The following is a 21974-nucleotide window of genomic DNA, read 5'->3' as shown; positions in this document are numbered from 1 at the left end:
GAAATATTAAAAAATTGATAAACTATTTTTAAAAGGGATCATTGAACAAAGCGTTTCCTTAGAAGTAAATCATATCTTCTTTTAAATATATATATATATATATATATATATATCACAAAGCAAATCATTAAATGAATTGAATACTGCCTTTCTGTTTCCAAACAACTCTCTTCCATAAAGACACAAAGTGCAAAGTTAAGATTTATAGCAAAAAGTATTAAAAAAATTCCAATCAATAACAAAACAAGATAAGGCAGTCACAAGACTGCATACCTCCACTTGACAATGTAAGGATGAGCCAAAGTTTCGTCTTCTCCATATTGTATGAAGTATTTCAGAACTTAAATAATATAAAAATTAATAACTCAATAACTATTTATCTGATTGAACTAAAATTCTACATGGTGGTTACTGTTAGCAAAGAATGTGTTCCAACTAACTTGCAGCACTGTCAACATAAATAAGCCACAACCTCCTTGACAAAGCAGACATCAGCAATATCATACCCTTTCACTGTAGGTCTCTAAATGCGAGAATGTTTTTTTTTTACTTTAATAGCTTTCTTTTTTGTACTAATCGTCTTTTGAAATTCCTTCCCTGCTCATTATTAGCCAGACTGCAGCAACATGCAAAAATTTAAATGTAATGTAAACAAACACCTTACTACACAACTTTACTTAGGATGCACTTGTAGGCATGGCACCCTAGACCACAGTTACCTCTTATGTCTCGGTGACAATGTTCCTTGTTTGGCATAGATCAGAGAGAAAGAGAGAGAGAGAGAAAGAAAAAAAAACTAATAAGAATATTATTGAGTTGTCGTTATTTAAAAAAAAATGTGTTTTAAATGTTTTAGAATAATTTTCCTTCACATTTGTAGTATATTGTTTATGTGTTTTTTTCAGGATTTGTGTATATATTGCTCATGGATAAATAGATTCACACCTACCGTGAGCATCTGCATCCATCAATCCAAAGATTGGTATGTGAAGCTCATTCCAAAGTTTTCTTAGAAACAAACGTGTATTGATATCTGGAAATCCTTTACCCTGGAATACATAGAGAATTATTTATTAATCATCTCAGGACAAGTAAAATACATCACTTTTATGTTCCCTTACAAAAATTAAAATCAAGATTATAATGATATTACACCTTATCCCTAGAATCCTTATCCTAATTTGGATCAAAGTCTGTTACATGATTTTGATTATAGAAAATGTCTAAAATACAATGATTATTCTCAAAGAGTTTCATGAATTGAAATTCAAGGAATTTTGCTTAATTGGTATCTAATAAGGTACTTGTGCACTTTTGCCACCATGCTGAAATAATAACTTTACTATTTTGAAAGCCATTCTTAACATGGAAAGGGGAGGGTGTTTAGTAACTATTCTGTGCTTCCCCCAAACAATTTAATAAGAAAATAGGGATCAAGTAAAGAATAGATACCCCGTAGCAGACGACGACGCCTGGCGGTGCCAGGCGCAAAATTCAACTAACACCGGTGATTCGACCTTGACATTGGCACAAGCACATGGCGTCGGTTGTTTTTAAACACATCAAATAGCAAACATGCTCGAATATTCACCAGCATTTTTTTTTAAATATATTTACAAAACCTTTGAAGATTTAAAAGAAAAAGTATATATTTACAAAACATTTTTTTAAAATAAGTAACAAAACGAACGTATTTAAATAAAAGATATTTAAATAAACGGGTGTCTCTTTCTGTTTTGGATTTTTGCGACCAAGATTGATTTTTATGTACCATATTTTGGGGGGTTCTGTGTGCGTTTTTAAGACAATTCAATATTTATTCTTTAAAACATTAACTTCAGCGACAATTAATATATTTTCAAAATAATATTTTTAAATATTACATTTTTACAAATATTCGCGAGCAAGATTTTTTTTTTAAAATAAAAGATATTTCAATAAATGGGTGTCTTTCTGAGTGCGTGTTTAATATATTTACAGAACTTTTTAATAACTATTTTATTCTTTTTATCAAACAAAAATAGAACTTTTATAATGACATATATATTATGGACTGTTTCGATATTTTAAAATTAAAGTTAGTTTTATTTAAAAAAAAAAAAAAAAGACGAGGTAGTTTTTTTTTTTTTCAATTAAATTATAAACTTTATTTGAACTTTTAACAAACTTTTACAGACATAAAAATAGACTTTATAGATATTTTATAATAATTTTTTAAAAATATATTTAACGAAAAGTTTTTTTTTTTATCATTTCATTGTTGAATAAAATTTCAAAGTAATAAATGGTGAAAAAAAATATCTCAAAAAGAAAAAACACCTCGTCTTTTTTTTTTGTTTTAAATAAAAATTTAATTTTAAAATTTCGATGTTTGAAAAACAGTCCATAATATATATTTCATTATAAAAGTTCTATTTTTGTTTGATAAAAAGAATAAAACAGTTAATAAATAATAATAAAAAAAAAAACAGTCCATTAAGTTCAAAGACTGTTTGAATAAAACTTATAAAAAAAGGTTCATTCTATAAGGTTTTGGCCATTTCTTTTTTGTGCGTTTTTAATACAATTCAATATTTATTTACAGTGCGATGTATGTCGGTGGTCAGTGAAGGAGAAATCCTTTCAGGCCGAGGCAATTTTTATGCATAATAAAATCACAAGTATAAACAATCGAGATAAAAAAAATATATTATTTTATTCACATATCTTTTCATAACTTTTATTTTTATAAAGATGAAATGTAGTATCACAAGATAGAAATCTTTTTATAATTTTTATTTTTATTAAAAAAAACTTCCTATTTGTTTACTTATCCACAAAAGCAAAATTCATTTCATTTGCAAGTAGGAACTGCTGTTTCATCCATCCAATTATGGATAGATGGTCTCTAGAAATCAACGGACACACAACATCTTTGAAAATGGCTTTATCCATTTGTTACAGTATTTAAAACAAAATGGTCCAAATATTAATTTCTTTTAATACCTCGTAAAATTTTGGCTTCTTCGACTTTTGGATTTTTTTGTCATTTAATAAATTGATCACGTGATGGTTTAATGAGATTAAATCAAAATTCAATATTTAAAAATATCATTTAAAAAATATATTAATTGTCGGTAAAGTTAATGTTTTAGCAGGAGCTGCTAGAAAGGACTTGGCCTGCCTTGATAGAGTTCAAAATAGACTTCGTAGCCTCGTAGGAAATGTCCTTTTCTCTTCCTTGCAACCTTTATCTCACAGAAGAGATGTTGCGAGTTTGTCTCTGATGTATCGTTATTTTCATGGAAAGTGTTTGACTGAGCTTCAATCTATGGTCCCCCCTCGCCAAACTTTCACAAGAAACACTCGTCTAGCTGTAAACACTATCAATAATTCCCCCCACTCTTTATCTGTGCCTAAACCTAAACGTAGATTCCATGAACAAAGCTTCTTTCTTAGAACTGCATGCCTGTGGAATTGTCTTCCGTTTTCCTGCTTTCCGGCTGACTACAATATGGTTGTCTTCAAGTCTAACGTAAATAAGTTCTTGATGAGCCGTCCCATATAAGTTATCAACTTTACCAAATTTTCATTACTAATAATTTCTATAATGTCCAATTTCTACTGTACACTCTTTAACCCTTATCCTTGAGTGGCCTCTTGGCCTTGATAATGTGGTGATGCCTATGTAAAAAAAAAAAGAAAGAATAATTAAATAAATACTGAATTGTATTAAAAAACACACAGAAAAAAAAAAAAAGAATTATAAAACACTTTACATAAAAATCAATCTTTAGCACAAAAATCCGCGAAACATAATTATTATTCTAAGGTTTATCTTCAAAAGTTTGTAAATATATTTAAAAAAAAATTGCTGGCGAATATTCGAGCATGTTTGCTATTTGACGTGTTTACAAACAACCGACGCCGTGTGCTTGTGCCAATGTCAAGGTCGAATCACCGGTGTTAGTTGAATTGTGCGCCTGGCACCGCCAGGCGTCGTCGTCTATTACGGGGTATCTATTCTTTACTTGATCCGAAAAAAGATATTGTGAAGTTTGAATTTAAAAAAAACTCTGTAAAAATAGCACGGTGGAAAAAGTGCACAGGCATCTCTAATAATCTATCTATACTCCTATAAATTCGTTTTTCTTTTGTGTGTATCGATATTCATATTAAAACCCTCTTTTCTATTTATTTAAAAAGAAAATACAATTTTCTTGTATATGGATCGTTGAATTGCATTCACAAGCAAAAGATTTAGCTAATTTGCATATTCTTTTAAACATTCATTTTAATAAATTCCCTATTAGTTTTTCCGGTTTTCTTCTGGGATGATCATCTTTAGTTAACTATTACGCGTAATTATATTCATGAAGATATTCTACATGATTTATACTTGCATAATATTTGCGTAAAAAGTTTACAGTAAACACAAAATTGTTTCCATATTTATGTATACATATATATTTTTGTTTAATCTATAATAGTGAACGTGTCTGTGTGTGTGTCTGTGTACATTTCCCTATGCAATAACTGTCAATGTTAAGTCTGCAGACACGAAATTTGATATACAGGGTACTGAGATTTGGGAGAATCTTTGTAATCCGTGTTTGGCCAGAAATTTGGCTGTTAAGGGGTCAAAGTTTAATGATTTGACCTTTGAGAACTCTATCAAACTCCTTCGACAATTCTGGGTCTAAACACTTTAAATTTTAGATATAAGTTCCTTGGACATGGATCTAACTTAATAACTTGCTTTAAGCCCCAAACAATAAATGTTAAGGGGTCATAATACGGGTCAAAGTTTAAAAAAATTGACCGCTTTTTTTTTTTGCTCAACATACACCTCCAAATACCCAGGCAACGCCGGGCGTAAATGCTAGTATATCTATAAAAGTGAAATTGTGTGTGTGTGTGTGTGTGTGTGTGTGTACATTTCCCTACCAAACTACTCTGTCAATTTTCAGTCTACAGACTTGAGATTTGACATAAGGGGTCTGGAGATTTGGGAAAATCTTTTTAATCGGTTTTCGGCCAGAAATTTAACTATTAAAGGGGTCAAAGTTCAACGATTTGATCTTTGAGAACTCTATCAAACTCCATCAATTTTGGGGTCTAAAGATTTAAAATTGTAGATCTAGGTTACTTGGACATGAATCGAACTTTTTAATTTGATTTGAGCTCAAAACAATAAATGTTAAGGGGTCAAAATATAGGTCAAAGTTAAAAAAAATTTGACCTGTGCGAGACCTACCAAATTACTTAGTTAAAATTTGACCTCTGTAGAGATCTACTAAATTACTTAGTTAATTTTTAATCTAAACATTTGAAATTTTATATAAAGTGTATTCAGACATAGGCCAAAAATTTGGCTGCAAAGGGGTCAAAGTTGCGGTCTTTAGCTAACTATTCAGTCAATTTTGGGTCTAAACATTTGAAATTTTAAATAAAGGATATTCAAACATGCAGCAAGTTTTTAATCAGTCTTTGGACAAAAACTTGGCTGCCAAGAGGTCAAAGTTGAAAGTTGACCTTTTCAGACCCTACCAAACTCCTCCGCCAATTTTGGGTCGAAGCACTTGAAATTTTACATGAAGGTTACCTGGACAGGAGTCAAATTTTTAATATATATATATATATATATATACATATGCACATAGAGTTATGAACAGTACACAGGGCTCGCAAAGCCGGACTGAACTGATAGTTATTAATAAAATGTAATGCAAATCTGAAATATTAGAATTTTAAAATCAGTGATTATGTCCATATTATAACCCTTAAAAAACTTTAAAATAAAACAAATTTAGAAACTATTTAATTAGCTAATGTTTTATATCTATTAAACTTTTATAAAAAACATACATATCTGAATTTTCAAAGTTTTTTTTTTTTCTTTTTATCCTCTTTGTATAAAACTTAATTAAATATACCTCATATAATGACTCCTTGTGCCTAGTAGCTTTGTTCCAAAAATTGATTATGATCAGTTAATTAATTAAAGAATGAATCATACCTAACTTTAGATAAATACAGATTAATATAGTGATTACAGATTTTAAAATCCAATAAAAAATAGACAGCTTATTTATATACTTAAAAAGATATATATAAAATTATACATTCACAATTTAATAATTACCAATGACCTTAAGTTATTAACATAAATCATACATTGATTAAGAGCTATTCATTTAAATTTGATACTATCAATTCATTCGAACTGACGTCTTATATAATTAGAGATTTTGCCCTTCAGTCACATTTTTTTTTAAACGTAATACAGTGGTGAAATTTGTCTCATTTCAAAATACTAGCGATTTTCACTATTGTTAGAAACGGAGAATATTGCATTAATAATCTTCTATATAATACTAAAAGTCTATGGATCTTGTATGTTTGCAATCAGATTTCCGGTTTTCAACATCCGGTTGCGCATGCGTAAATAGCAACGTCTTCAATCCGTTATTCCAATTCCGGAATTTTTATATCGCTTTTAATACAAACAATTTCATTTAATTTGATCAAATAGTTTTTTGTTTTTTTTTAACGGCTAAAAACATTCAACTTCGTAAAGTCTGTCGCAGTTTCAAAAAAACTTCTCCCTTTTAAAAAAACAAAAGTAAACAAACAAGAAAAACAACACTCATTATTAATAGAAACAGCGGCGGTGAAAGAAAACACCTCTCACTTTCCCTCTAATAGATTTCAACACTCCTACTCCCTCTGTTTTCGTTACGTACGCGAGAAATCTTTAATTCATGTCATTATAAATAAATAATTTTATAAAATCAACCGTAGTTTTTTTTTTTTTTTTTAACGGCTAAAAACATTCAACTTCGTAAAGTCTGTCGCAGTTTCAAAAAAACTTCTCCCTTTTAAAAAACAACACTCATTATTAATAGAAACAGCGGCGGTGAAAGAAAACACCTCTCACTTTCACTCTCATAGATTTCAACACTCCTACTCCCTCTGTTTTCGTTACGTACGCGAGAAATAGTTACGTGTATGTGTGAGAGAGAGAAAAAGGGAGCGATGTAAAACTGGATAGTTAAGCGAAAGGAAAACATAAAAGTTTTTTTAAAACACTCAAATTGTACAAAAAATGTTGTAAATAGAAAAGTATTGTCTTAGTTTTAGTGACCTTATTATTAGCATATGAATACAATATTTATTTTCTGTACAATAAGTGCTTAAGCACCCGTGCTTTTCAGCGATACATATTCAATAAAATAAATTGATTAATATAATTAATCTGGATATAAGAGAGTTAGAACCTGATAAGAAGTCTCAATTAAGCAAAAGGATAACAAAAGTTTTCTTTAAAAAAAATTAATTGTACAAAAAATGTAAATAGAAAAGAATTGTCTTAATTTTATTGACCTTATTATTAACATACAAATTAAATATTTTACACAATGGGTACTGAATGTTTGCTTAAATTAAATGAAAAAAGTTACATTTTATTTTCATTTTCTATTTAAAAAGCCATTATTAACATGTGGAGAGTGTTTTTTTTATTATTCTGTACTTTCAACTAACAATTTCATTTAAAAGATGATATATCAAAATTTGAATTTAACTATAATAAGGATTATGATACCTGTTCAGTGCATATTTACCTATAAGTATGACCAACCACTTATAATTCAGTAACTGTAATTTAAAAAAAAATAACAATTATAATAAACAGAACGACTCATAGAAATCTATCTATATTCTTTTTTCATTTTAATATACTTTCATAGAAATGCTTCTGTTATGTAAAAAAAAACTATTTTCTTTATGCCACAAGTGTCACGTTCATACATGAATTCCATAGCTAATATAACGTACTGACCCAACGGGTCACGGGTGGTCTAGTAAATAATAAATTCGTAAAAATAAAGCAGATACTATGACCGAAAATCAAAACTGAAACCTTGAGATGTTCAACCGTTTAACTGACCTATTTGGACTTTCTTATGAATAAATTTTCAAACATTAGCTTAATAAAATAATTATAACTTTGAAATGGCGTCATAAATTTATGATTTATGCCATCTTTCAAAATATGAATTCAAACAGAAGCAATAATGAAAACTTAAATGGTAATCATGATCAATATCATTAGAAATTATTTAAATAGATCAAAACAGTTTATTTTGCTTTAAATACATATTGTATATAATTCTTTTAAAATCCTCACAGTCTAGCAAAAATATGCAATTGAAAGGAGCATATATTTACTAGTTTAGTACATTTTGTAATAGAAGTTCATTGCAGATAAATTTGTAGAGACCAAGGTTAATATATTTTCTTGTCAAATATTTAAAAAAAAACAAAAAACAATTGATGTGTAGAATTTACTTTTTTTAAAATTAATTTTATGTTAATATTTCACAAGTAAAGAAATGATTTAGACCAGGTTTACTAAAAAGATACCCTTCATAACCTGATGATGACTTATGCATGTTGAAAGCTTGTATAACAAACTGATACATGTTGAGTTTATGATGTTTCAAGAATAGAAAAATTATTAAGTTTCTGAAAAAAAACCAAAAAACAATTAGAAAGCATCCATTTCTTTCAATTTGTTTAAATGTATATTTACTGCCAACATATACAACATTTAATCATAATACATATTAGTTGGCGTTGTCTGCTTGCTATCACTTAGCAAAGGTTGTTAAAATACTTAAAACATTAATTACAAATTATAAATATTTCATTCATATCTCTACTATTACATAAAAAGCATTTTGTATGTGTGTATGTGCATGAGAGTTCACTCCCTATGGACTCCTAAATGGGTGGGCCAATATTTTTAAAATTTTTATTTTACATGTGTCTGACAGTGTTTTTAGATAAGTTTTGTATTGGAATGTCCACTACTTTCCACTACTAGTGATTACTACTACATTTTCACGTTGACTACTATACACTCATTAACACTTATTCTTGAGTGACCTCCAGACCTTGATAAGTCGTGACTCCTTTATAAAAAAAGAAAAAAGAAATGCCTACAAAGTTCAGTTTTTTCTCGCTTTGATATTGATATTAAGAGCCTACTTTTTCTATTTAAAAATTATTAAAACTAACTTCTTAATATACTCAGTAATGGATATGCGAGTGATTTCATAAAAGTTAACTGCTGTGTATGTTCTTTTGAAAAACGAGCGTTCATTAATTATTCATTTGTTATAGTTTCTTATTAGATGGGTGCTTTCATTTAACTATTACACTTAATCCTTTTTATGCAGTTTCTATATTGTGCATGAGTGTACAGAATTTAGAATGTAAAAGTTCTAGCACATGAATATGTCTTTATATATATGAAAGATGAAAGTGACCTTATCTGAGTGTGTGCTAAACGTCTCTACCAAACTACTCTCTAAATATTTTGTCTACAGACTTCACACTTGATATATATGGTATTTAAACCTCAAGAACACTTTCGATTTGGGTTTTAGTTGGCAAAAATTGCTGCTAAGGGGTCAAAATTGAAAACAAAACAGTCGACCTCGGTAGGAGTAAGTCAACTAAATGCACAATCACAACATTAAATAACATTATTTTCAAACTCTTGTATGGATGTAACTCAGTGGTTAACTAATAAGTCTGGTGTTATGTTTTGATTAGATTTGGCAGTCATGTAACTCTTGCTTCCTTTATTTTGTCGTTTAGTCTTCACATTCCAGGAGTGATGTTTCTGACAAAGAGGAAAGAATTGCTGTTTTCTTGGTCAGAATCTATTGTATCTAACACTTATCATTGACAAGTTTTTAACCTTGAAGTACTAGTTTTTAGTTTGTCACATCAAGTGGCTTCATGCCTTGTCTGGAGGGGGGGTGCGGATTTCCATAAGAAAAAAGTAAGTTCTAATCTATTGAAATAAAACTATTTTCAAAATGCTTAATACCTGTACGTGTGTGTGTGTGTGTATACACAAATAAAAAGTTTAGTTTCTTGCTGCACTTCCATTGATATTAAAAGCCTAGTTTTTCTATTTAAAAATTTATTAAACTGAACTTTTTAATATACTCAGTTATGGATATGCAAGCGACTTCATAACGGATAACTAATTTGCATATTTCTTTGAAAAACAAAGTTTCATTAGTTATTTACTCATTTTTATAGTTTCTTCGTGGATGCTTGGTTTCATGTAACTATTACACTTGGTTTCTATATGGTGCATCATTTTGTAGCATTTAGGATGAAAAAGTTGCATTTTTTTTGTCGCACAGACATTGATATTAAAAGCCTACTTTTGTAACAATCACGTTAACATTTGAGGGTGTGGTGTAAGAGAAGGATATGCAGAAGTAAAGATGAGAAGAAGGAAGAGAAGAAGAAACTGACACATGGCAGTTGGCCCGTTATGTTCTGCGAACATGAGAGTGCCCTCTCTTCCAAAAGTCATACTTGGTAAACATGATCGTTGTGCAAGTGTGATTCGAGACGCGTTTTCTGGTACCTTGTCCTTACACCGAGTAGCTGTTTTGGTACTGTGAAATGACAAAATAAATACCTTTTTCCTTTATCAAGAAAAGTTGTGGCCAAGTTATCATTTTCCTTTGCTACTATGTCTGCATAAGTGTTGGGTCCAATAGAGAAAAATAGATGACTATGTTACCAAAGTTTATTTGGACAATGTTATACTTTTTCTATTTAAAAAAAATCATAAAAACAAACCTCATAATACACTCAGTTCATGGATATGCAAGTGACTTCATAAATGTTAATTAATTTGAATATTCCTTTGAATTTTTCATTAATTAATTACTCTTTAATGCTTAATTATTTTTATGGTTTCTTATTGGATGATTGCTTTTATTTAACTATTACACTCAGTTCTATTTATGCATATTATCTATATTGTGCATAATTGCATAGCATTTAGGATGAAAAAGTTCTAGCACACCCACATATATATATATGTAAATAACCTTATCTGTGTGTGCAGAACGGTGTCTATCAAACTCCTGTCTATTTTTAGTTTCTAGACTTGAAACTTGATATATAGGGGACTTGTAGAACAAATTCAATTTGCTTTTAATCAGTAAAAATAGCTGCTAAGGGGTAAACATTTTTTAAAATGACCTTAGAAAGTGTAAGACAACTAAAACTGTTACTTCTTTGCATGCACAAATATACATTTATACATTCAAATCACTAAATCTTGAACGTTTTATCCATCTGTCAATAGCTAAAATGGTAACAACTAAGGCTCCAGTGCTAAATGTTTGGGTTTCGATTCTAGTTGATGGCACCATCGTCATTTTTTTTTTTTCAACTTTTGAAATCACTAGTGTATATTAGATATAGTATGATTTTCAATAGAAAATTGGCTCTACAATAATATATATGAAATCTGTATGAATTAAAATATATTTAAGCATATTTTACAACTGGACCATTCTGGTGGGGGGCACTACTATATATCGGGTACAATATAATCAATAGTTTTAGCTTTATAATAATTTTCATGAATTAAAATATCATATTTAAGCTTATTTTATGACATGGCAACGCCTAGCAGCCTGCTAGCATGCATGCATATATATATATATATATATATATATATATATATAAGTGACCTTGTCTGTTTGTCTGTGAGGAATGGTCTCTACCAAACTCCAATGTCAACTTTTGGTCTACAGGCTTGAAATTTGATATATAAAAAAATTGGACCTATGGAACAAATTCGATTTGGTCTTTAGTTGGTGAAACAAGCTGCTAAGAAATCAAAATTAAAAAAAAAAATGGAACTTGGCTGGCATAAGTCAACTAAACATTTTATTTCTACGCATGTGCAAATATCTTTAAATTTTTGTATACATATTGATTTAGATTAGATGGTAACAAATAAGGTTGGAGAGCTATATGTTTTTGCTTTGTTTCTAGCTGATAGCACCTAAGTCATTTTTTTTTTTAAACTTTTGAAATCAGTACTATATATTAGGTACAAGATAATATTCAATAGAGAACTGGCTCTGTAATCTAATATATAAAAGGTTATATGTTTGTGTGTCTCCATATTTTCAGACTATCTCTTTGGAAACTAAAAGTTGCAGAGGGGCACCAAGGGTCTCAAATGATTGGATGTTTTATGGACCGTTCTTTTATGAGTTTTTAGCCAGTTAAAATAGTTTTTAAGAGGTCAAAATTAGTCAAAATTGAAAAAATCGTTATATATTTTGTACATTCATCTTAATTTATTTTTAATCAGTGCATATACGTGTCACGCTGGTACAGTGGTAACGTCACCAACTTGGAATGCTAGTTTTGCTTTCGGTTTCGATTCTAACTGATGGTACCCAAATACCTTTTTTTTACTTTTGAAATCACGACTATAATAATATATATGGAATCTGGACAAATTAAAATATTGTATTTAAGCATATTTTACAACTGAGCAAAGCCCCCACCCCGGCTATATATATATATATAACTTTTGATATCAGTACTATATAATGTGTACAATAACTAATTGGCTATATAATAGTAAATACAAAATCTGCATGAATTAAAATATACTATTAAAGCATATTTTATGACCAGGCAATCCGGGTGTCCTGCAAGTTAATTAACAAATGCCTTTTTTTTTTTTTTTTTTTCAAATATATACAAAAGATAATGTGTTTATTGTGTAAATTAAAATAACTTTAAATAAGTAGTTTTTACTTTACCGATAGTATGAGAAATGGACTCACCTTTTGCATTTATTTAAATTAATTTCAACTAGATTAGTTAATTTATAAACTTCTTCAAAATCGATATGCAAATTGGTTAAGTTTTAAACTGATAATGCTTATACATTAGGAATATAAAAAAAGAGGTTTGTCTATTATGTCAAGGAGAATAAACTTGAAATTAAGTTGTTTGAAGTTTACCGTTAGTGCGATAAATTGGCTCAACTTTCACATCTATTTAGATTTAAACAACGATTTTTGTAATATATTAATGAGGATTTATGTCGTCGAAAGAGATTATCTGATTCTCCAGTGCAAATCAAAACTCATGTTTTCTCAGTGAGTTAATCAACTATAACATATAAAAATAAAGAAGATTGAATTGCAGACTAATTTCAGTTTAATTAGTGTCTTTCCTCAGGATATGCCAGTGATAACTAGATTTCAACAAAATTATGAATTCGCAAATTAAATTTTAAAATATTTAATAGAAATTTTTTTTTTTAATCTCTAGGCATAAAAGAAAAATAAAGAAAAGCTATAAATATCTATTAGTTTTTTTCTTTTACTTTTTTTTTTAATCCATTACTTTAACAGGATTTTATTGGTCAATTTTGTGACAGACAACCTGCAAAACGAAAGTAGTTTTTACTACACCCTTGATATAATGCTCATAAGATATGTTCAACTCAATTTGTTAAATTCTTTACATACATTTATTTATGAAAATCAAACTTTTATAATCGTCAGCATATTTGGTTTAACATCTGTTTTACATGTTGGCATGTGTTGGATAGCTTTTACAAATTGACTTCGAAATTAACCTATATCTGCCAAGATTTTATTTATCCTTCTTTATTTCAAATCCATCCTTATCATTTCCTTCCATGGTTTCTCTGGCTGTCTCTTTGCCAACTGATCCTGCGACCTCAACTGTTCTACACCTACTAACCCAAGAACTCTCATTTATTCTTTGAAAGTCTGCAGTTTTTCACACATCTCTCTATACTGTCCGAATCGAATCTTTCTCTGAGGTCATCAGATCTAATCCTATCATTAAAACTCACATTACACATACATCATACCATTTTTATATAATTTCTCTCCACAATGTATGTCCGCAATCTTCACTGACCAGGTTTCATTTCCATACATCATCACATTCCTACAAACATGACAAACCCTATTAATAGTAATAATTTTCCACTGGTTGATAATGGCAGAAGTTCTCTGAACTTACTCCACCAACTCCTAACTCTTACACTAGTATCTAGTAACAAAACTTATGGACAACCTCAATAGCTTTATCATGCAAATATACTTTCTTCACATCTGAGTTCTTATCTGTCTCCATCATTCTACACGTCTTGCACACAAATTGGTTATTATCTCTCAACCTACCAATAATGCCACTGAACTTGTTATGTTCACAAAAAATTGAACTGCACCTGACTGGATAGTTCAAATAACCTATTATTTTGCTCTAGAGTACTAACCCAGTCTAACGATCTTAAGCCAGCAATACCAATATAGCTGTAGAATATAAAATATAGATTTGCATATGTATAAGAAATATCTTAATATATTAAACTAGCCTAGGTGCCTAGCATTGGCTGAGTCTTTGGAGGTGTGTGTTGAGCAAAAAGAAAAAAGTGGTGGTAGGCAGGCAGGCTCGAGCCGTACCACAAAGGAGGAAAAGAATGTGAAAAAAAAAAAAAAAAAATGTGACGTCTTTGCCTTGCGTCCATCGCCAAACAGGAAGTGGCGAAGGTTTACATTAAGGCTAGTTCAATTGAAAAGAGGGAATGACTTTTGAAAATATTGGTAAAGAAGTGACCCCTCCTTTAGGAAAATTACCCAGTGGAGGGTGAAGGAATTAATGTTCTTAGCCAATTTTTCGATATTTGTCATCCAAAGGGTCGTGCTTAAAACGATACCAATTTTATGAAAATCCCCCCGCCTCTGTCAAAAGTTTTAGGCAGACATAAATATATACATACATTTAAACAGACAGTTGAGATTTATATAATAGACAGAAAAATAGAGAAATCCTGAGTGTTGTCTGCAGAGCACAATATCACGAGGCTGCTTCCCGAGTGACTATAGCATGGCCATTTTCAAATCTAATGTAAACAAGTTTTTATTGAGCCGTTCTTTTAAATAATTAAATTCTGCCCAATTTCTTCCAGTACAAATCATCATGGTTATGTTTCACTGGCCACCTAAAACTCATTAACTCTTATCCTCGAGTGGCCTTTTGTCCTTGATAAATGCCGACACCTTAGTAAAAAAAAAAAAATCACTTGAAGAAGAAACAGAGAAAAATGATGCAAAATAAGAGTGAAAAAGGTGAGGATATGGAATTGAGAGCATACATACAAACTAATTTCATTGTTTATTTAATATTGTTAATCTGGTTCAGTGTTTAAACAAGTTTGAGAAATGTACAAGATTACAGGTCTTGTAATTAAATCATCTGGTTTTCTATAAGTAAATGCTTAATATGATTATAAGAACTCAACATTGATCACTTTTTTTTTTTATATATCATTTTCATCAGATGTTAGCAACATCTTAATTTTCTACTTCCGTTTTTGTATTTGTATTTTTTGGATTATTCAGACTACTGTTCTCATCTTGAGTGTTATTTGCACAGCATTATGGTCGGTAGAATCTCTGACGTTTTTCAGGAGTATCTTGTCAAACATAGGAATCTACATGGAATTTAAAACGGACCCCTTTATTTAATCCATGAATGTAGCAGCCTTAAATAATTTACAATTGTATTCTTCATATTGCCCCCATTAATTGAACCTTCAACCTCAAGAAGAGTGTGACTTACAACTGAATTTTACCTAGTACTTTATCCATTATACCATAGACGATTGTAGTATGAATTTTGGGAGCCTTAAACTTATTCTTGGCTTTGCATGTACAATCTTATTATAGATCACTACTTATATATATATATATATATATATATATATATATATATATATTTTTAATGGTAAATAAATAAATAAATATATATTAGAAGTGTACCGATTAATTGGCAGGTAATTAGTAATTGGCCTAATCGGCGATTTTGCCAATTAATCAGTAATCAGCCGATTTGGCGATTAATCGGCTGATTAATTACTTTTCTCTTTCCTATTAAATTTAAATCATTTCATCACTGTCAAGTGACTCATCAGATAGCTTTGACACATTAACATAATAACTGCTAATTTAACTTAACGTTTAAGTGTCTGGCCACTATTATAGCTTTTTGGCTTTATTAAATAAAATTACAAAATATAAAGTATAATTTCACATTCTTAGCAATGGTAAGGTCTTCTGTGTCTTCTTCCACCACTGAAACGGATCATCACCTCTTGCGAGTAGTGGTAAAGCTACATAATGATCAAATTCTTTTGTGTACTAAACCAGAAGAGATTTACTCTTTTTGAGTTTAGATTGTGATTCTTGTATTTCTGTTGTAGTGCAGTCTCCAGATTTAACTCAACTGCTACTTGCTCTAAGTTTTGATTTGTTACTGTAGGCTTATGGTAAGCTAATTCATCAAACAGGCTTGAAAGAGATAATTTTACTTTCACTTTGATCTTCTTGACTCTCAACAGAGCTTGAAGAAATGTATCCTGCTGATTCTGCTTCATTATCATCAGTAGAAAGTAGATGCAGAATCCAATTCTTAATAGTGTTTTCACTTGATGCTAAGATATCCAGGAAGATGTACATAAATCTAAGACAATGGCAGAATTGTTAGAAAATGACCTCCATACCGTAGTGGAATGGGGCCATAAATGGATAGTAACATTCAATGCTAGTAAAAATAAGCTGTTCTCCTTTAACAATTATAAGACACCTCTCCGACCACCAATATCCATGACAAATAACACTTTACCTGAGAATTCTTCCTTCAAACTCCTTGACCTAAGATTCACGGGCAATATGAACTAAAACAAATACGTTGAAAATATTGTGAAGGCTGTGGCAAAGAAGGTGGGTTCCCTCTGTTGTGCTAGAAAACTACTCACACCTGAGAGTATCCTGTAATCTACATCGCCACCATTCGCCCATGCACAGAGTATTGTTGCCACATCTGGGCTGGTGTATCTACCACTAGTCTCTCCCTCTTGGATAGGATCCAAAAAAGAGTTGTCAATCTACTAGGTCCCACTTTATCAACTAAGCTCCAGCCTCTGTCCCATCGCCACAATGTTGCATCTCTGTGCCTCTTTTACAAATATTTTAATGGAATGTGCTTTGATGAACTTACTGCACTTGCGCCCCCTCAACATACCTTGACAAACCCACTTAGCAACAAAATCTCACCCCTAAATGCCAGAAAGCTTTCTACTTTAATAGTTTCTTCCCTCGAACAGCTAGACATTGGAATTCTCTTCCTGCTACCTTGACTGTACTGATATGCAGAAGTTTAAATGTAATGTAAACAATTATCTTGTTAATCTTTCCTAGGTATGGTCCCAAATAGTAGCTCCTCACGTCCAAGTGGTGATATACCTTATTAAGGGTGAACGTGAGTAAAAAAAAAAAAGAAGCTGTCCAAATGTCTGTAATCAAAGAAATGCTGCTAATTTCATCAAGAGATAATTGAATTTTTGTTTTTACATATATAAATATATTGGAATTATTTTTTCAGTGAGATACTTTTCTGATAGAATACTGTAATTTCGACAAAGTTTTGCAATAAGCCTTTGAAATCCAATATAACATGTTAGAGTATATGGTTGAATATCAACAGCAATCACTTCTATCAGATAATGAATTTCTTGTGACCTGTGGTCATTATTATCCCAAATTTTCTTCTTGGCCAATATTAATTCTTAATAGTAGTTTGGTGTTCTGAAGGCTCGTAGTTGCTGCCACTTGTTCTTGGAATGTCTGGCCCTGAATATTCATTGTGTTTCCGTTTCTTATCTGTAACTTTTGCTTCTTGTGAATGAACCTTTCTAAGATGGCTTAACATATTAGTTGTAAAAGTTTTTGCTGATTTGCCACCCTTTGACATAACTTGGAGGCAGCTGCATTCTTATTCTTGAATTCAGAAACTGGTTGCCATAATGGTTGAAAATCGTTGCCAATCTTTAGTTCATTTCTCATGTATTTAAATTACTTATGTGTGATATCTAATTAGTATTTATCTCAATAAAATATACATTATTTAAACCAGAAAATAAAAATATATACGAAGCGTCCAAAAATGAGGAACAAGAGTATGAGCTATAAAGAATGCTTTATTTTTGGTTTGCGCATCATAGCAATTTACTGTACAATTCCTCAACATAAAAACTGAAAGATGAAGTTATGAATTTCTTTGACAGTGATTTAAAGTACAAAATAATAATGTTAATTCGATAGGAAGACAAAGGAAGGAAATTTTCCATATGCTTACACCGGTTGACCCAAATTCAGTGCAGTTGTAAAAGTCTACATGTAAACAGCGTGTCATGCCTGTTATTTGATATGGTGTAGACGATGCAAATATATTGGATAAATTCTCACTGCCAAGCAAAAAAGTGAGTTAACGTCTTCATTTACAATATGATTTAATTAATATTGCTATCATTTATGACAACAAAATTTGCTGATAAATCGGCATTAGAAAACCGATTAATCAGTAATCGGCCAATTTGCTAATCGGTACATCCCTAATATATATATATATATATATATATATATATACAGTCCAGGTCAAAATCATAAGACCACTTAAGAAAGTAACCGTTTTTCCTTTTTGGCAATGGTTTCAACCATTTGTTTGATTAAAAATTCGATATTATGCGTAAACGCTTAATTTCTTAAGTGGTCTTATGATTTTGACCAGGACTGTATATATATATATATATATATAAATAATTTTTTGGGGGGGATAAATATGGCTGTGTGACTTAGTTTGTTCCGTTTTTATCTCGCTATCTCATCAGAATACTATTTCCATTACTCTCATCATATATATATATATATATATATATATATATATATATATATATATATATATATTCAAAGCGGTAATACAAATGTTAGTATCAATATTAATATTTACAATTTTAATCTCATCCGGAAAAAAATGTTACATATATATATATATATATATATATATATATATATATACGATTGATGGAATGAAAGCTACTCGCATGAATTAAATAAAGGGTTTCATTTGTAAGTCCGCAAAGAATCCAGATTTCAACAAAGATCCCAGAGTTTGACAAGGCACACCTTAGAAAGTCACAGGCTATATCGGCCAAAAAGTTGTGAGAATAACATCCGAGATAAGAACAGTAATGTGAATATTCACAAAAATCCATGCCAATTTTCTTTGCCTCCCCATGAGGACAGAGTTAGACACAAGATCTGTTTTTTTTTAATGTAAAGAAAATCTAACTCACCAAAAAGGACACTTTGGATTAAAACAAAAATTAAAATTGACTCAGTCTAGAATGATTTCTCCTTACCAACCGAAGACAGAAGAAATAAAGTGTACTATCAGAACAGATACTCCACTTTTATTGCTTTTAATTTTTTTCTATTGATTTATTATTGATGTGATCCCTTTTCATCTGATCTGTAATTTCTTTTTACCAGTCTTTGGTCAATGTACATCCGTGTTTAACACTGACAGGCCTGAATGTGGAGAAAGATAATATTGATAAATTGAGCTCCGGTTTCCATGGGAATCTGAGGATGTTTGCGCTTACCTCTCTATCTTGCTATCTTCGGTGAACATGTTATTCAAGTATTGGATGAATGGTTTTTCATTTTCCAGGTATCTGGAGGGCGGGGGGTTGGTGGAAGAAGACTGTGACTCATCTTGCTGATCCTCAACAGGATTCAGTATTTATTCCCACCTGTCCCTAATCTCATAAGCTTTGTATATATTAGTTTCCTTCTGTCGTCTTGTATTTGATCCCAAATCTTATATAAACTCAATTTCAGTCACACTTTTACTCACTCATTTTCATCGCGTAAATATTTTCTATTTTTATAATTAGTTTATTACAATAATCACAACTTATTCTGAAATAAATTGTCTTCCAGGTTCTTAATTACATATATTACCATATTTTTAGCAATTTCTTTCTGTGCCTAATTACTTTGGACAATTTTGGATATGAGGAGTGATATTATTTGGATCAGTCGGAGTACTATTCTCATCTTGGATGTTATTTTCACAATAATTTCAGCTGATGTAATCTCCAATTCTCTTCAGATGCACCTTGTAGAACTCTGGAATCTTTATGTTGAATTTGTAAACCATGGACACATGGTGCAATGGATTAAGTCATTAAGTAACAATCAGTTCAAAATGAAAGTCTTCTAGAGGTTGAAAGTTCAATCCTCACTACAGGAAATATACTAAAAATAAAATAAAACATGGTTTATGACCTTTATTTGCTAATGGCTGACGGAACAAGAACAATACATTGCGGTCATATTTGATAGAACAACAGCAAGCTACAAAAGAATTTCATTCAAAATTCTATGAATTTTGTTTCACTTTTTTTAAGCTAAGTTATCAATTAATAAATTTGGATATTTTCATTACGTTATCCATCTTAAGACAGCCTCCCCTCTCCCCTGTCTTATCAGGAAACTTGATAAGAAAAATAATATCTTATTGAAGTAGCTGGAAGCACTACAATAAATTCAAATAAATACATTGAAATACCAATTTAATATTTTCTTTATTCAATCGTTAAGAAAATCAGTACTTGCATAAAAACCTACTAAAAAAAAATAAAAATAAAAAGACTAAAGAGTTCTTTTTCAGTTTTATACAATAGGCATGTTTTATATAAGAGATTACAAAAGGATATATATATATATATATATATATATATATATATATATATATATATATATACACACACACACACAGACATGACAGAAAAGAATAGACACCCATAAAAACTGTTTATTTCAATAAACATGTAACAAAATAAAAAATAAATGGTCAAAAATTTAATAACTAATACTTGACTGACATTCCCTTTATTTTTAATGCTAGGATCCTTCTAGGCATGGCATTGATCAGTTGACGAATACAGGGTGTCCACAAAGTCTGGCTACATAATGTAGTCAGACTTTGTGGACACCCTGTATATATGATATATAAATATATATATATGATATATATATATGATATATACAGGGTGTCCACAAAGTCTGGCTACATTATGTAGCCAGACTTTGTGGACACCCTGTATTATCTTGAAGAATTTCTTGCCATGCCTGCCACATTAATGTTAAAAGTCCAGGCTTAGAAGATGGCTTCCTTTTTTTTTGTGAAGGTCTGCTCTAATATGCCCCAAAAGTTTTCAATTGGGTTCATATATGGGAATTGACTGGGCAATGGAAATTTATTAATCTCGTTTTGGTTCAAACAATGTTATGTTGCCCTAGCAGAGTGACAAGGAGCTCCATCTTCCATAAATAGAGAATTAACTTGGTTCATTTTACCACTTGAGAATATTGGTAAGAGTCTTTCATTTCAAATTTCTAATTCTAGTACCTTTACACTCACCCATCCAAATATTATTACAGATTCTTAAGTATATCTGATTGTAAAATAAATGCCACTGTTTGAGCAGTTTCTTTTGGTAACAGTAGCGTGATTCTATAAAGTAAGGCCTCCTATTTTTGAACTAATTAACTAAAATAACTACAAAGATGGGAGTGGTAACATTAAATCACACAACCCTTTTTGCTCTAGAATTTATTTTTCTTAAAAGTCATGCATCTACAGTAAAAGTGCATCACATGCTTTGTCACTTACGTCTGTCACTAATCTGAAATCGACAAACCCCTCTCCTAACTGTGCTGACATCAACTACATCAACTTTGTAAATGTTCAACAGGTGCCAGTGAATGTTGATTGGTTCAATTTTTTCCGCATGGATAAATTCAATGATGCATCTCTGCTTCCGACGCATGTCCATGACAAGATTGCTTTTATAAAGTCTTGCACTGTCAATATTTGCAACAGAGAAATGAAGCTTTCAGGTCATGAATGCATAAGTTCAATCATCAATAACAATGCAATTTGCAATCCCTGTGACCCATTCAGGCGAATTAAAAATAGGAGGCATTACTTTTGGAACCTCCCTGTCATTATTTAGAATTTTTCAGATGAAGACTGATAATTTATATTATTCAAATTAATCAGTCTACTATTCTCATGTTGGATGTTATTTTCACAATGCTTCAGATGATGTAATTCCCAAATCTCTTCAGATGTACCTTTGTAGAACTTTGGAATCTTTATATTGAATTTGCTAAACTGTACATTTACAC

At 30.5% G+C, this 21974-nt stretch overlaps 1 protein-coding gene across 1 annotated transcript in view; it reads right to left on the bottom strand.

Moving 5' to 3' along the window:
* The window catches only part of LOC145259709 (meiotic recombination protein SPO11-like), a 1082117-nt gene that overhangs the window by 764780 nt on the left and 295363 nt on the right, over positions 1-21974 (bottom strand). The window contains exon 9 of the mRNA XM_080117391.1: positions 950-1049. Within this exon, the coding sequence (XP_079973517.1) occupies positions 950-1049 (100 nt within the window). The remainder of the gene's footprint in view (positions 1-949; positions 1050-21974) is intronic.

This window comes from Euprymna scolopes, chromosome 3 (assembly GCF_053919585.1).
Source record: "Euprymna scolopes isolate OS-2025 chromosome 3, ASM5391958v1, whole genome shotgun sequence".
NCBI classification, from domain to species: Eukaryota; Metazoa; Mollusca; class Cephalopoda; order Sepiida; family Sepiolidae; genus Euprymna; species Euprymna scolopes.
The sequence above is the reverse complement of the archived record's forward strand: the minus strand, read 5'-3'. Positions and strand labels throughout refer to the sequence as shown.